Raw genomic sequence first — 14544 nt, forward strand, 5'->3', positions numbered from 1 at the left:
ATGGCCCTCGCCGGCAGGACGGCGGCGTGGTGGGCCCGGCTGCGCAGCCCCTGCCCCGCTGCCGCCCCGCTCTGCCTTCCGCCCCGGCTGCCGGCGGGGCCCGTGGCGTGCGAGCGGCTGTACAGCTCCCGCGGCAAGGTGAGACCGCGGGGCGGCTGCCCGGGAGGGGTGGGGGTGCGGGGAGTCGTTTGGGCTGCCCGAAGCTGGCCTGCAGCGGGTCCCCAAAGGCAAGGCGACGGTCCTGCGTGTAGAAGGTGGCCTTTCCCGACAGGCGATGTCGTCCTGGAGGAGCCGTTTCCCGCTGCGGGGGCGTTTGCGTCCCCTGGGCAGTAGGAGGACTTGCCGTTGCGAGCCGAGGCATGTTGCTTGCAAGGGACACGCCAGATAATGCTGCTTAATGCTGTGTCTTGAGGCTAGCAAAGAGCTCCGGGCTTGCTTTCTTCTCTGCCTGGCCCGGAGCTGCCATGCGTAGCCTGTGTGAGAGAGAGGAGCTTTGTGTATATCTAAAATGGGCGACCAGAGTTTTTCAGTAAAGTGTTAACTGACTGCTACGAGGGGCCTCCTGGGTCTTGATGCTGGAAGTTTTGAAAAGCAAAGGAGTGTGGTATTAATTGGAAGGAGCAGGAATAACACAAAGAAAAGTTTTTTAGTGTTGGACCTTTATGTGTGCAAACCAAGGAAGTCAGGCTGGTTTTCTGCATGCCCTGGTTTCAGCTGGGATAGAGTTAACTGTCTTCCTAGTAGCTGGTACAGTGCTATGTTTTGAGTTCAGTATGTGAAGAATGTTGATAACACTGATGTTTTCAGTTTCAGTAGTGTTTAGACTATAGTCAAGGATTTTTCAGCTTCTCATGCCCAGCCAGGGCACCTGACCCAAACTGGCCAACAGTGTATTCCATACCATGGGACGTCCCATCTAGTTTAGGAACTGGGAAGTAGGGGGGCAGGGAATCGCTGCTCGGGGACTGGCTGGGTGTCGGTCGGCAGGTGGTGAGCAATTGCCCTGCGCATCATTTGTACATTCCAATCTTTTTATTACTACTGTTGTCATTTTATTAGTGTTATCTTTATCATTATTAGTTTCTTCTTTTCTGTTCTATTAAACCGTTCTTATCTCAACCCACGAGTTTTACTTCTTTTCTCGATTTTCTCCCCCATCCCACTGGATTGCGGGGGGAGTGAGTGAGCGGCTGTGTGGTGCTTAGTTGCTGGCTGGGGTTAAACCACGACACTGCATTATTTTTTTTTTTTTAATTTAGCCAAGATAACTGTTAATCTGTAGCTTCCTTTTCCACAAAGTCTGCTTGCTCCTTATGACGAGTTCACTGCTACCTGAGCTGCTAGGTAACGTCACTCTATTCTTATCATGCTTGTGAAGAATGATGTCCTTAGTGGTCCCTTGAATGCAGTTTTTCTTAATCCCTAAGTTTAGTATTTTAACAAACTTGAAACCATTTTAAGTTTTCCAACTCCCTATATGCATAGGAATGTACTACCTTTCACGACGCTTTCCAGCATACATACTGATTGTTCAGAGTAATAATAAATATATATGTATGTATGACTAAAATGAAATGCTAGCATTTTAAACACTGATGACAATTTAAGTTTTTGTATCTCTGTTCAACCTATGCCTCTTCTAGAGAAGAGAGTTAATTCTTTTTTTAAAGGCCAAGTCATATTGTACATAGAGACTGTAACCATGGCTTACGAAAATGAATTTATGTTTTTCAGGAAAAATTAGATATGTTGATGTATCCTGTTGAAAGCATTAGAAACTTCAGTATTATAGCTCACGTAGATCATGGCAAAAGCACGCTAGCAGACAGATTGTTGGAAATTACAGGTAAGTGTTCTCATTTTATGATACCTTTTCTTGACGTGTAAGATGGCGTGTAAGTTTCTGTAGCTTTGACTATTACTAAAATTTCTAATATCTTTGGTCTTCTAGTGCCAGATTGCTTGTGCTTTTAGGCTGCCAGTTGTGTGGTGTTACAGATGTGAATATGATATACTTTCTTTCTGGTTGAGATCTGCCTGCCAGTAGGGGTAAGGAGGTGTGTAATTCACTCAAGGAAGTATGTATTTCAGAAGGAGACTGAAAAGGAGTGTACCTCCTTGTTCAAGATACTACTCCTGTAATTCCTGACCAATTGTCCATTAGACTGGTACACAGCAAGTTTATGATGTTTACTGCCAGTGTTTGGGGTGGACAGAATGGAACTGTCATGACCTAGGAGTTCTGGACAGAGTAGTTTTCAAAAGTGTTACTGAAACAGGGAGGAACTTCAGTTGCCTGTACTTAGATGAAAGTAATGATATGTCCTCTTGTGAGCAAACCATGAAGAGCTGGCTTTCATGGTGGTGAAGCTCACTGGTACTGAAGCTGATATGATGCTGTGTAGTAACTTTTAGAAAGGTACAGCCCTATGTTGATTTAGATTTAGTGTGTAGAATAACTGCTAGTAATTAAGTTTAATTCCATGGATTCTCAGCTGCTATATGGACTTGCTTTTTCCTTCACTCTGAGTATTGGTGAAGTTGTGTTACTTTCATCTTCAGAGGTATTTATTTTGTCCTCATCAGAGTGCTTCTTGGACTTCAGTGTTTTTATTTCTCTGTTACTGTTGAGCATAAGGAAAACTATCCCCCTTTTAAAGTGAAAGTGAGAAACAGAAGTGCTAAGGGATCTTTGTAACTGTAAGTTACTCTGAAACTAGGCTTTCCTTAGAAGAGAGAGGCAGAGGTTGCTTTAGACAGTTCTCTAAGGTAAGCTGTTAAGCAATTGCTGTATCTCCCAAGAGGAGACTAATTTCATGGCAGAGCTTAAATTAGCTACTTCGATATACTCTTTAGGAAGAGTCTTGATTTTCTCATTTAAGGGATGAGCAAAACAAAACTTGGGAAAGAAGCTTCTGATCAAAGTTATTCTTTATGATTAGCTCCTATGTGTCACAGTGGGCAATTTTACCTGATGCCTGTGATAGAATGGGGTTTTGAATTCAGGTCTGTCAAGCTCTATGATAATGCTTCGTTTGCACTTGAGATTGGCACTGGTTGGAGCTGTGGGCCATGGAGCTCCTCTCAAGTAATAGGAGGTGAAGTTTCTTTAAACATCAAAATTATTTAGCACTGAATGGAATCATTGCTACTTCTTAATATCTGATTTAGACTTACATGATGTTTTGTATCCTGCTTATTCAATATTTTATATAACTTCATATGTAAAAATTTATTTAACAAATGTTGAGTTGAAGCATAATTTTATTTTTAAATTAAAATCTAAGTTTAGTTTAATCAGATGGAAGAGCTTCGTTTACAGCTGCAAGTCCCATGTTCTCTTGGTTAATGGCATTTTCAAGAATTATTTATTTTGGGAGCTAATGTTTTAAATGAGGTAATAAAACTGGTTTTTTTTATCTTAGGAACAATTGCTAAAACTGACCGTAATAAACAAGTGCTGGATAAACTGCAAGTGGAACGTGAAAGAGGAATTACAGTTAAAGCACAATCTGCATCAATCTTTTACAATCATGAAGGAGTAAACTACCTCTTAAATCTTATTGACACGCCAGTAAGTTAAGTATAAACAATGTTTAAATTGCACAAAGCTAAATGTCTTAATATTTAAAAGTAGGAGATTTCTAGCTTCTTGTGTTTATTCAATTTATTTTTTTTTTGTAAGCATTGTGAACATATGTACAAATGGAAACATCATAATATAGAAATCTTTGCAAAAGACTCTAGAAATACCTGAAATTGTAAACATTTATTTTCTCCACAGGGCCACGTAGATTTCAGCTATGAAGTATCACGATCACTGTCTGCCTGTCAAGGTGTCATACTTGTAGTGGATGCAAATGAGGTGGAGTTCTTAATTCTTGTTTTCTACTTGGAATTTCAGCAATTTCTTTAATCTGCATTGTTTTGTGTTTTTGATCATCTGTAATACAAACTGATACTGGCAACATTAAAGCTAAAGGACACTATAAGCCAAATGTGAATAAATTTATTCTGGAAACTTGAGAAGTTTTATATCCACTGGATTAATGGGTTCTTGACTGATCTTTCAGAAGCAGGAGAGTGAGGGAGTAAAATGTTTGTAAGGTGATGCTCATAAATTTATGAAGTCTATACTAGGAGCGAAGTGAAATTAGAGATCTTAGTTGTACTTTTATTTGTACAGTGCTAGAAACATTTTGAAGAATCAGTTAACAGATGAATATGAGGATTATGGGATCATGATTTTAAATACGGACACATTCTCACAAAGTATTTTGATAATTTTCTCTATGGCATATTTATTATTGGATTGTACAAGGGTCAAATGAATACTACTTTTTTCCTTGTTAGATGAAAAAAACCCCAAAACCCCAACAACTAACTAACTTTCAATGCTTATGAACACTTGCTCCTTCCTAGCTTGATGGGCAAGCGGACTTCTTAAGTAAGCTTTGGTAATAAATATGTTTTCTAAATGTGCTGATGTTTTTATATTTATTGTGTATATATTTTTTATGTTATGTTTAAATATTACGTGATTGTTTGGTATTCAGTATTTGCCTTTAAGTCAGAATGCTTACACACTCAACTTTTTCATTATAATTGCTAATGTTTCTTCTGCCAGCCTGAATTCTGGAAGTAACTTTAAAGGTTTAGGTCTTCCATTCTTTGCATTCTATATATTTTTTTCTTTTTTTGGGGTGGGGTGTTTTTTTGTTTAATAAATGTTCTTTGCTTCTTCTTTACATTGCCTAAAGAGTTAGGCCCATATATCCATAATGAATATCCCCATATAAGTAATTTTCCACTTGATCTATTGTAAACAAAGGGGAAGACAACAAGTAACTTCTTTTTTTTTTCCTTCTCTTCCCCCTCACTCCCCCTTCTGCCCTCTCCTGTCCAATTGCGATATTAGGCTTTATACTCTCATTCATTAGCATCTCTATCTCTTTGTTTTCCCTTACCTGGTACTTGAATCTGGAAGGTAATCTTCCTTTTTTTCTAATGAGAGCTGTTCTTTTTCCATCCTTTTGAAAGAAATGTGAGGTACAAACGTTATAATCTGTTTTCTGTTTTGAAAATAACTGTAAGGTAAGTTGAAGGTATGTTCCTTCCCTCTGGAGCAACTACAGTCTTATTACCATGATAAACATCCCTTTTTCTTTGTCTTAGTCCATTTCTGAATAGTTTGTTGTGGACAAAGCATCTGGTTTTTGAGGTACCTGTTATGATCTTTGCTATTCAAAAATAAATAACAAAAATATGTACTTGGTGCATAATGTATGCATAATACTGTGCTATCTATAAATAATTCCATGTAAGTGATCACACAAAGCATTATTAGTTCATTTACTTATATTCAGATTACAAGAAATGATAATTAGGAATGGGGTTTTCTTTCTCAGCAATGTGTATAATCAATAACCTTTACTTATTTTCCATCCCCCACATGGAGGAGTGGCTAGACTAGCGAAGTAATCTGTATAGTATGCATAAAAAAAAAAAACAACCAAACCACCAAAACTCAGGAAGATTCCATGTTAAACTTTTTTATTGCTTATTTTCTAGGGTATTCAGGCTCAGACAGTGGCAAACTTCTATCTTGCTTTTGAAGCACAACTTGCAATAATTCCTGTCATAAATAAGGTAATAAAGGTTTTAGAGTTTCATATTAAGTAGTTGGGTTGTTTAAATGTTTAGAAGATTGATAAGAAAAGTATTCTCAAATAGAAGTATATAATGAAAAAATAACTACAATGTAATAACTGTGTATTTACTGTCTGTTTAATATTTTACAGTAATTGTTGGAAACTTCAGTTTTTATTTCATAAATACATGTAGAAGCATTTTACAAGCAGCACTGAAAAAATATTGGAGTCTGTATGGTAAATAAAGATCAGAAGCATTGTGTAAATTGTATCTTGATAAGGAAATCTGAACCAGTTATCGTTTGTAAACAAATAAGCTTGATGCAAATGGGCTATGGTATGAAAAACATCTGACCACTTAGGTAATATTCAGTACTGTGTATTTTATCGTAATGAGAACAAGCTGAAGCTGTGGCATTCCAAGGTTTCAGATTGTCTCAATGTTAAATTCAGGTGAGAATGTCTAGCTGGTGTGGGCATTTGGGCATGAATGGCCAGAAAATTGCAGATTAACCTGCATGTGCTCTGCCATGCTCCAAGCAGGCTGGTTGTGATGCTGCCTTTGTACAGCCCCCATAATCCAAGGGGAAATGGTTAGCGGCCTGCTACACCACTTAGACACACACAAGTCCATGGGGCCAGATGGGATCTACCCAAGGGTACTGAGGGAGCTGGCAGAAGTGTTCACCAAGCCATTTTCCATCATTTATCAGCAGTCCTGGCTAATGGGGGAGGTCCCAGTTGACTGGAGGTTAGCTAATATGATGCCCATCTACAAGAAGGGCCAAAAGGAGGATCCAGGGAACTACAGGCCTGTCAGTCTGACCTCGGTGCCAGGGAAGGTTATGGAGCAGATTATCCTGAGTGCCATCGCACGGCATGTACAGGACAACCAGGGGATCAGGCTCAGTCAGCATGGGTTTATGAAAGGCAGGACCTGCTTGACCAACCTGATCTCTTTCTATGACAAGGTGATCCACTTAGTGAATGAGGGGAAGGCTGTGGATGTTGTCTACCTAGGCTTTAGTAAAGCCTTTGACACTGTTTGCCACAGCATTTTCCTGGAGAAACTGGCTGCTCATGGCTTGGATGCATGTACTCTTCGCTGGGTAAAAAACCAGCTGGATGGCTGAGCCCAGAGGGTTGTGGTGAATAGAGTTAAATCCAGTTGGTGGCCATCACAAGTGGTGTTCCCCAGGGCTCAGTATTGGGGGCAGTTCTGTTTAATATCTTTATCAATGATCTGGATGAGGGGATCGAGTGCACCCTCAGTAAGTTTGCAGCTGAGACCAAGTTGGGCAGGAGTGTTGATCTGCTTGAGGGTAGGAAGGCTCTACAGAGGGATCTGGACAGGCTGGATCGATGGGCTGAGGCCAATTGTATGAGGTTCAACAAGGCCGAGTGCTGGGTCCTGCACTGGGGTCACAACAACCCCATGCAGTGCTACAGGCTTGGGGAAGAGTGGCTGGAAAGCTGCCCGGCAGAGAAAGACCTGGGGGTGCTGGTCGACAGCCAGCTGAATACGAGCCAGCAGTGTGCCCAGGTGGCCAAGAAGGCCAACGGCATCCTGGCCTGTATCAGCAATAGTGTGGCCAGCAGGAGCAGGGAGGTGGTTCTTCCCCTGTACTGGGCGCTGGTGAGGCCGCACCTCGAGTCCTGTGTTCAGTTTTGGGCCCCTCACTACAGGGAAGACACTGAGGTGCTGGAGTGTGTCCAGAGAAGGGCAACGGAGCTGGTGAAGGATCTAGAGCATGAGTCTGATGAGGAGCGGCTGGGGGAACTGGGGTTGTTTAGTCTGGAGAAGAGGAGGCTGAGGGGAGACCTTATCGCTCTCTACAGCTACCTGAAAGGAGGTTGTAGTGAGGTGGGTGCTGGTCTCTTCTGTCAGATGGCTGGAGGTAGGATGAGAGGAAATGGCCTCAAGCTGTGCCAGGGGAGGTTTAGATTGGATATTAGGAAAAATTTCTTTACTGAAAGGGTTGTCAGGCATTGGAACAGGCTGCCCAGGGAAGTGGTTGAGTCCCCATCCCTGGAGGTATTTAAAAGACATGTAGATGTGGTGTTTAGGGACATGGTTCAGTGGTGGACTTGGCAGTGTTAGGTTTATGGTTGAACTTGATGATCTTAAGGATCTTTTCCAATCTAAATGATTCTATCATTCTACTAATCCTGCTTTTTGACAGATTTTTAGCAGCTGGGGTTTTCAAATTGGAAATTACGGATGAGAACAATTTAGAAGGCTGTCAGTGTGACCTTAGGTTGTCTTCTATTTGTACATACACACTCGCCTTAGTGATGTGTAACTTGTGTAATTTCTGTGTCACTTAGTTGACTCTTTAACCTGAGAACACTTAAGACTCCTATCTGTGGATAGGACGGTGTGTGGATAGGAAGGACTTAAATAATTTGGAATATATGTAACAATCCTGTAGCCTATCATAATTTAAATGTGCCAGTTTATGAACATTGAAATTCCTTCCATTTAAAATATTTTTTTTTTCTGGTGAATCTTTGAGTGGCTTTTTACAGAAATAACTTGAAACGTTCTTGCTATGATAATCCATATGTTTCTCCATGTGCTTTAGTGTTTGTTTTTTGTTTTGTTTTTTTTTCTTTTTGTTAATGATTACAGAGGAGATCACATGAGAAGCAGCTCGATATTTAAAAAAGTGTAGTCTTAAATGAAATCCAAATGTTGTGGTTTATACAATTTTTGTGGGCTGTATGATTGGAATCACAAGATTAGTTATTGCTTAGCTTAAATTAATTGCTTTTTGTAGATGTATGTTGTACTTAATGTTTGATCCTATAAACAGTATAGGTAACACTTATGCTTTCAAATTACTTTGTAAAATAAAAGATTTTTACCAGCTCTTGGACAAAGGTGTTTTGCCTAATGAAACAAAAAGTAGTCTAGTTACAGAGGGGATCCTTCCTGAAGTCAAGCAAGGAAGACTTTTTCTAAAATGAATCTTGATAAAGATCTTTTCCTGAAGACATCCAGTATTTACTCATAAATACATAAAGGTTCCTTGACTTGTATATTTGGAAGCTACAGTGCTGGATCACATGGAAGATGTGGTTGCCTGTATATTTAGCAGTTTGTTGTTTTTCAGATTGACTTGAAGAACGCAGACCCTGAAAGAGTTGAAAAACAAATTGAGAAGCTGTTTGATATCCCTGTAGAAGAATGTGTAAGGGTAAGATCTCTTGCAGTTTTATAAAATGGCTGATTGTATAACTATATGTACTTCTTAGCTAATGAAAGACATGTATATGTAGTAAAGCAACAGGGTGTCATCTGTCTGCCTGTCTTTGTCTGACATACATTAATTTCTTTAAAGATTGTCTCCTGGAAAACAAGAGTGGAGAACATACTTGTTGGTTAAAAATTCTAGTATGTCTTGATGAATGACATCAGATACATTTAAAATTATTTCTCATTGTGGGTCCATAAATTGTTTTCATTTTTATCCTAACCACAATTGCCATTCAGAAGAGAAAAAAAAGTTACAGAATAATTTATAATCAAATAACCATTTCATAGTAATAGCATTCTAAAGTGTTCTTCAGAGTGCTTTTATGGGTAGTAATATCTGTGGCCACCAAAACTGTCTAAGTAAACGTGACGCTATTTAATAGATACTGAATGAGTGTAGATGCATGTCTTATAAAATTGTTGTTGGACTTTTTTTTAGATTTCTGCTAAACAAGGAACAAATGTTGAAAAAGTTCTTCAAAAGGTCATTGAGAAGATTCCTCCGTAAGTCTGTATTTTGATTATGAACCATTGTAAAGTTAATTAGGAAACCGTGAGTTGCATGTACATGGTGGTAGTTTTGTACTTAATATTCATCTGATTTAAAGTCAATACTTTAGAGATGTGAGAGAAATCTAATGTTGGAGCTGATTAAGTCAGTTTCAAATTGCAAATCAGAAAAAATGACACCAGATTTGAGATGCCTTTTAAAAAATGAATGTGTGAATATCAGTAGACTTTATTCTTAAAAAGTGGGAGAGGAAAATTGAGTCAGTCTGTAATGAAAGATGAGAGGTAAGCCACTAAAGGTGATACTTATGACTGTTCATACAGCTTCCATGAAACTCAGTGTTTGAGGATGTGTGCTGTTACTCCTTTCAAACATTGCATTGTTAAAATGATAAAGGTAATTGAAATCTGTGGTGTTTAGAGTTTCATATCCTGAACACAACATTTAAAATAGACTTTTATCTAAGAACTTGATGACAAAGCTGCTAAATTACAGTTGTTTCAATCAGCATATTGCATTTCATTCTTTTTTTCCTACGATTAGCTAATAATTGTAGTCCTCATATTAGTTAATAATTATAGTTAAAAAAAATCCACAATGAAAATCTGAGATCAGGTTTCTGTGAAAGACGGCAAACCCAAAATATCAGTAGACTTGTTTTTAAACTCAGCTGTTGGAATGTAACTGTTGAATTTTTGTTGTCCCCCATAATATGATACTTTAAGCATCAGTTTCACCTGTTGTGAAATGGGTATGATGGATATGCATTTGTTTTTGTTCTGTTTGTACTGCTGTTGCACATGGGGGAAATAAAATGTAAAGATTTGCTGCATAATACATAGTGAAACACTGAAATTATGTCTGGTATGTATTTACTGAAAATTACTCAGTTGTTTTATCTATATTAATATGAAAGCTTTGGGGAGGGGATGCTTGCTCATTCAATATTGAATGAAAAACACATTGCTTAATATTTTGTTTTAAATTTTTTGTGACAGACCCCAATGTAATACTGCTGATCCATTGAAAGCCTTAGTGTTTGACTCCACCTTTGATCACTACCGAGGCGTCATAGCTAACATTGCACTCTTTGGTGGGGAGATTGAGAAAGGGCATAAAATTGTGTCTGCACACACAAAGAAAAGATACGAAGTTAATGAAGTCGGAATTCTGACTCCAAATGAACAGCCAACGCATAAGCTGTAAGTAAAAATTTCTTACAGTGGAACAAATCATAAATTGATATAAGATACAAAATCCTGCATTTCTGTTTGATTTTTGCTTTGAATGGTAAAGGCTGGGAGATATGTGGGTTTTTTGTTCTTGTTCTTTGGTGGTGGTGTTTTTTATGATTATTGTTTGTAATTTAATGCTTGCTGTCAGTCTCTTTCATTTTGGGCATACTGAGGCAGAAGCTTTTGGGGACTGCCTTTTGGGCAGTGCTAGGGGGAGGAAGCCATTCTATCATCTATAGTACATGGAACATCTGGACAGCTAGTTGTTTTTTTTAAAGACTAGCATTTGATCCTCTTATTCAGCTGTCCAATTTATTTCTAGGAACTACCTTGTTTGAGAGTGGAAGGGAATGGGGCTTCATCTTAGTTATTGCTGCAGCATATTTTGAGGGTGAAAACTTAAAATCCATGAATTCAACACCTTCCAGAAACTGGCTCCTTATGGCAGCAGTGGGAAGAAAATCAGGTACTTAGAATTAGTGGAGAAGCTTTATCAGTTTGCATCCAAGTATGTGTTAATGACTTTCCTGGGAGATTCTCAGTGAGATTACGTTATTGCGTGTGGTGGGTTGAACCCAGCCAGCAACTAAGGACCCAACCAGCCACTTGCTTACTCCCTCAACCCCAGTGGGATGGGGAGAGTATTGGAAGAGCAAAAGTGAGGAAAGACTCCTGGGTTGAGATAAAGACAGTTTAATAAGTGAAGGAAAAAGAAAAGAAATAAAAACAAGTGATGCAAAGGCAATCAATTACTCACCACCTCCCACAAGCAGACTGATGCCCTGCTAGTCTACAAGTAACAGCCACCTTGGAAAGACTACACTGCTTGTTTTTTATTGCCAAGCATGATGTTATGTGGCATGGAATGTCCCTTTGGTCAGTTCAGGTACTCTGTCGTGGCTTTGCCACCTCCCAGCCTCTTGCCAACCTCTAGCCTATTTGCTGCGAGAGCAGAGTAAGAAACAGAGAAAGCATTCACATTGTGCAAGCACTATTCAGCAATAGCTAAAACATTGGTATGTTATCAACACCGTTTTAGTTATGAATCTAAAATGCAGCACCATATGGGGCTGCTATGAAGAAAGTTAACTCCATTTCAGCCAAAACTAGTACACTGTGTTTTAGCGTATCAGCCATGGGTTCCTCTCCTAACGGCATTATGTGCTGATGGAAGGCATTTGTCTTTTGTTGTTTCTGCCACTTAGTGTATGAGGCTTGCTGTGCTGGCAGCTGGGATCTGTTCTGGTTCTGTCTGAGATGCCCAAGAACTTCCCTCTAGCTACAGCCTTCAAACTGGCAGTAGCACAGAATTCAAAATCCAGAACTATAAATGTACTGTTTAACTGTAACAGAAATAGAGCTACTTGAGTCAACAGATCGCTTGTCCCTTGAGACAAAGCTCACAACTCAGAGGAGAAACAACTTAAGTCTGGCTTATGGGCTTTTAGGTGGGGTGATTTATTTGCATTTCTGATTGAGCTAAGTCAAGTGGGAAGAATAGTGGAAATACTGATAATGCCAAGAAGCATGTCCATATAATGCCAATTTTATTTAGATATGCTGGACAGGTGGGCTACCTGATTGCTGGAATGAAAGAAGTAACAGAAGCCCAAATAGGAGACACACTGTTTTTGTATAAACAGCCAGTGGAGCCTTTGCCTGGCTTTAAGTCAGCGAAGCCAATGGTTTTTGCAGGTGAGGAGTAAACTGATATGAAGTGGAATTACTTCTTTCTAGTAACAAGAGTAAGAGAGCTATTAGAGCTTTTAAAAGAACATACGTGTATATTAAGAGTTGTGAGGATTAGAAGTTTAGCAAAGTTAAGCTAAGAGGTGTGTCATTTATGTAGTGTCGTGTCATTTTCCCTGTGACTTAACAGACAGGATTAATAATAGTTGCAGACTGGTTTTATATAAATACAAGACTAAAATGTATTTTTAGCCATGATTATTATTATTATTTAGCCATTATTATCAATAGCTTCTAATGCCAGTAAACTCTTGATAGCTTGAAAAGGGTTGAGGCTTTAAAAAACTAAGTCCATTTTGGGTAATTCTTCACCTAGATAATCAGGTTTTCATAATTATTGTGACTTTTTTTTTTCTTTTAAAAATTAGCAGCTGTTTCTTTTCCATTAAACATGGTGAACTGCCAAAGCTAATATTCGGAATGGTTCTGTAAAATACTTGACTTTTTAAGCTTATATAGTTCTGTTGAGCTGTTTCCACCAGCTTCAGTAACTACTACAAATACTATGGAAGATGGCTTTAGAAAGAACTAAATTCTGGAAATCACTTTCTAGACTTGTGAGGGTATGTGTAAAACTCACTTGAACTGTCTTGTGGAGATTAGGTGGTCTGTCAGTGAATATAGAAAAGTGTAATCCTGTAAATAATGTTTTTTGTATGCACATGTGTTGCTTCTTGGTGTAGAGCAATGAACATTTTCTGAACACACGGTCATGTGAAAAGTGATACAGTAGAATCTATTTCAGGTAGTAATTATAGAGAGAGCTGCTTTTATTAGTTTCAAAAAATATAGAAACATTTGCAACTTTGTTAGATGTGGCACTTTTTTTTGCTGTTCACTCTTATCTTTGAAGGAGCATCTCAGTGAAATTTGTTTATTCAGTTATGCTTAAGCTGTATGTTTACACCCAAGCCCTGCAAAACAGTGGTTTTACTAAATTGTGCATCTTCCACAACTGTGAAGGATTAGATGAGTACAGTATCCCTACCATTATGGTTTGAATGTTAATTCCTGTTCTTATGAGATAATGTAGAACTTTGTTACATTTTAACTAATTGGGGGGGAGGGAGAAAAAAAATTCCTTACATTGTTTTTCACATTTTAAAGTTGGAACAGAAAGTAAGCTATTTCTGATTTTACTACTGTGTTCACTGTAAGAGGCATATTTGAAAGCTAAGTACACACTAGATAAAGCTCTCTATCACATAAATTCTATCTAATACGTTTTGACAGGAATGTATCCTGTAGACCAAACAGAATATAATAATCTCAAAAGTGCTTTGGAAAGGCTGACATTGAATGACTCCAGTGTAACTGTTCATCGTGACAGTAGCCTTGCCTTAGGAGCTGGATGGAGGTGAGGCTTTTATACTGCTTTCATTTTTGGAATGGTTCATAAATTGAGGATGCAAGTTTAAGTTAGCTGAAGGTCAAATTAAAATGAATTCAAGATTAGGAGCTTTAATTCAAATTAATGATAGGTAAAGATCAAAAGCATTCTTATGTTCTGTACTCGCGCAGAGTATGCAATTTGTTGTGATTGATAGTTTTTGTTCTCAAAGACTCATACTGTTCAACTGTAGGATCATTTTGAGATTGTTTGCTGTGCCTGATACTGCCAGACTAGCAGTGTAAACATGCTGGGGAGGGGGGAACCAACACTGTGAAATTCCAGGGGATATAAAAATACTTTCACCAACAGGATATTTTTTTCCCAGGTTGGGTTTCCTTGGTCTTTTACATATGGAAGTTTTTAATCAACGTTTGGAGCAAGAGTATAACATGTCTGTTATTTTGACTGCACCTACAGTTCCATATAAAGCTATTCTTTCCTCAGCAAAGTTGATAAAGGTATGTTAAAGTTATTACAGCTTTATATAAATAGCAGCTTAAAAGCCTCCTATAATAAACATGTACACTTTTTCTTTTAATGTAGACTTTATTTTATGGCAAATGTTAGAAACACCAATATTTAACTTAAAACTTTTTTCAACTGATTTTTTTTTTTTTTTAAGAAGAATGTTAACTTTCCTTCCTCTTTCCACCTCAAGCACTCTCATTTTACGCCTTATACTTGCCCTTGATACAAATGGGAATAAAGGACACATTTCTTGCTGTATTCTTTTAAGTGCATACTGA

General features: G+C 38.5%; 1 protein-coding gene across 3 annotated transcripts in view; it reads left to right on the forward strand.

The window, feature by feature from the left end:
- The window catches only part of GUF1 (GUF1 GTPase homolog (S. cerevisiae)), a 27718-nt gene continuing 13174 nt past the window's right edge, over positions 1-14544 (forward strand). For all 3 annotated transcript variants that reach the window (XM_010574488.1, XM_010574487.1, XM_010574489.1), the window contains exons 1-11: positions 1-138; positions 1735-1846; positions 3426-3574; positions 3785-3865; positions 5572-5649; positions 8768-8851; positions 9350-9414; positions 10420-10623; positions 12212-12351; positions 13639-13762; positions 14124-14256. In XM_010574488.1, the coding sequence (XP_010572790.1) occupies positions 1-138; positions 1735-1846; positions 3426-3574; positions 3785-3865; positions 5572-5649; positions 8768-8851; positions 9350-9414; positions 10420-10623; positions 12212-12351; positions 13639-13762; positions 14124-14256 (1308 nt within the window). The remainder of the gene's footprint in view (positions 139-1734; positions 1847-3425; positions 3575-3784; positions 3866-5571; positions 5650-8767; positions 8852-9349; positions 9415-10419; positions 10624-12211; positions 12352-13638; positions 13763-14123; positions 14257-14544) is intronic.

The sequence above is a fragment of the Haliaeetus leucocephalus genome, unplaced genomic scaffold (genome assembly GCF_000737465.1).
Source record: "Haliaeetus leucocephalus isolate CR32 unplaced genomic scaffold, Haliaeetus_leucocephalus-4.0 Scaffold439, whole genome shotgun sequence".
Lineage (NCBI taxonomy): Eukaryota > Metazoa > Chordata > Aves > Accipitriformes > Accipitridae > Haliaeetus > Haliaeetus leucocephalus.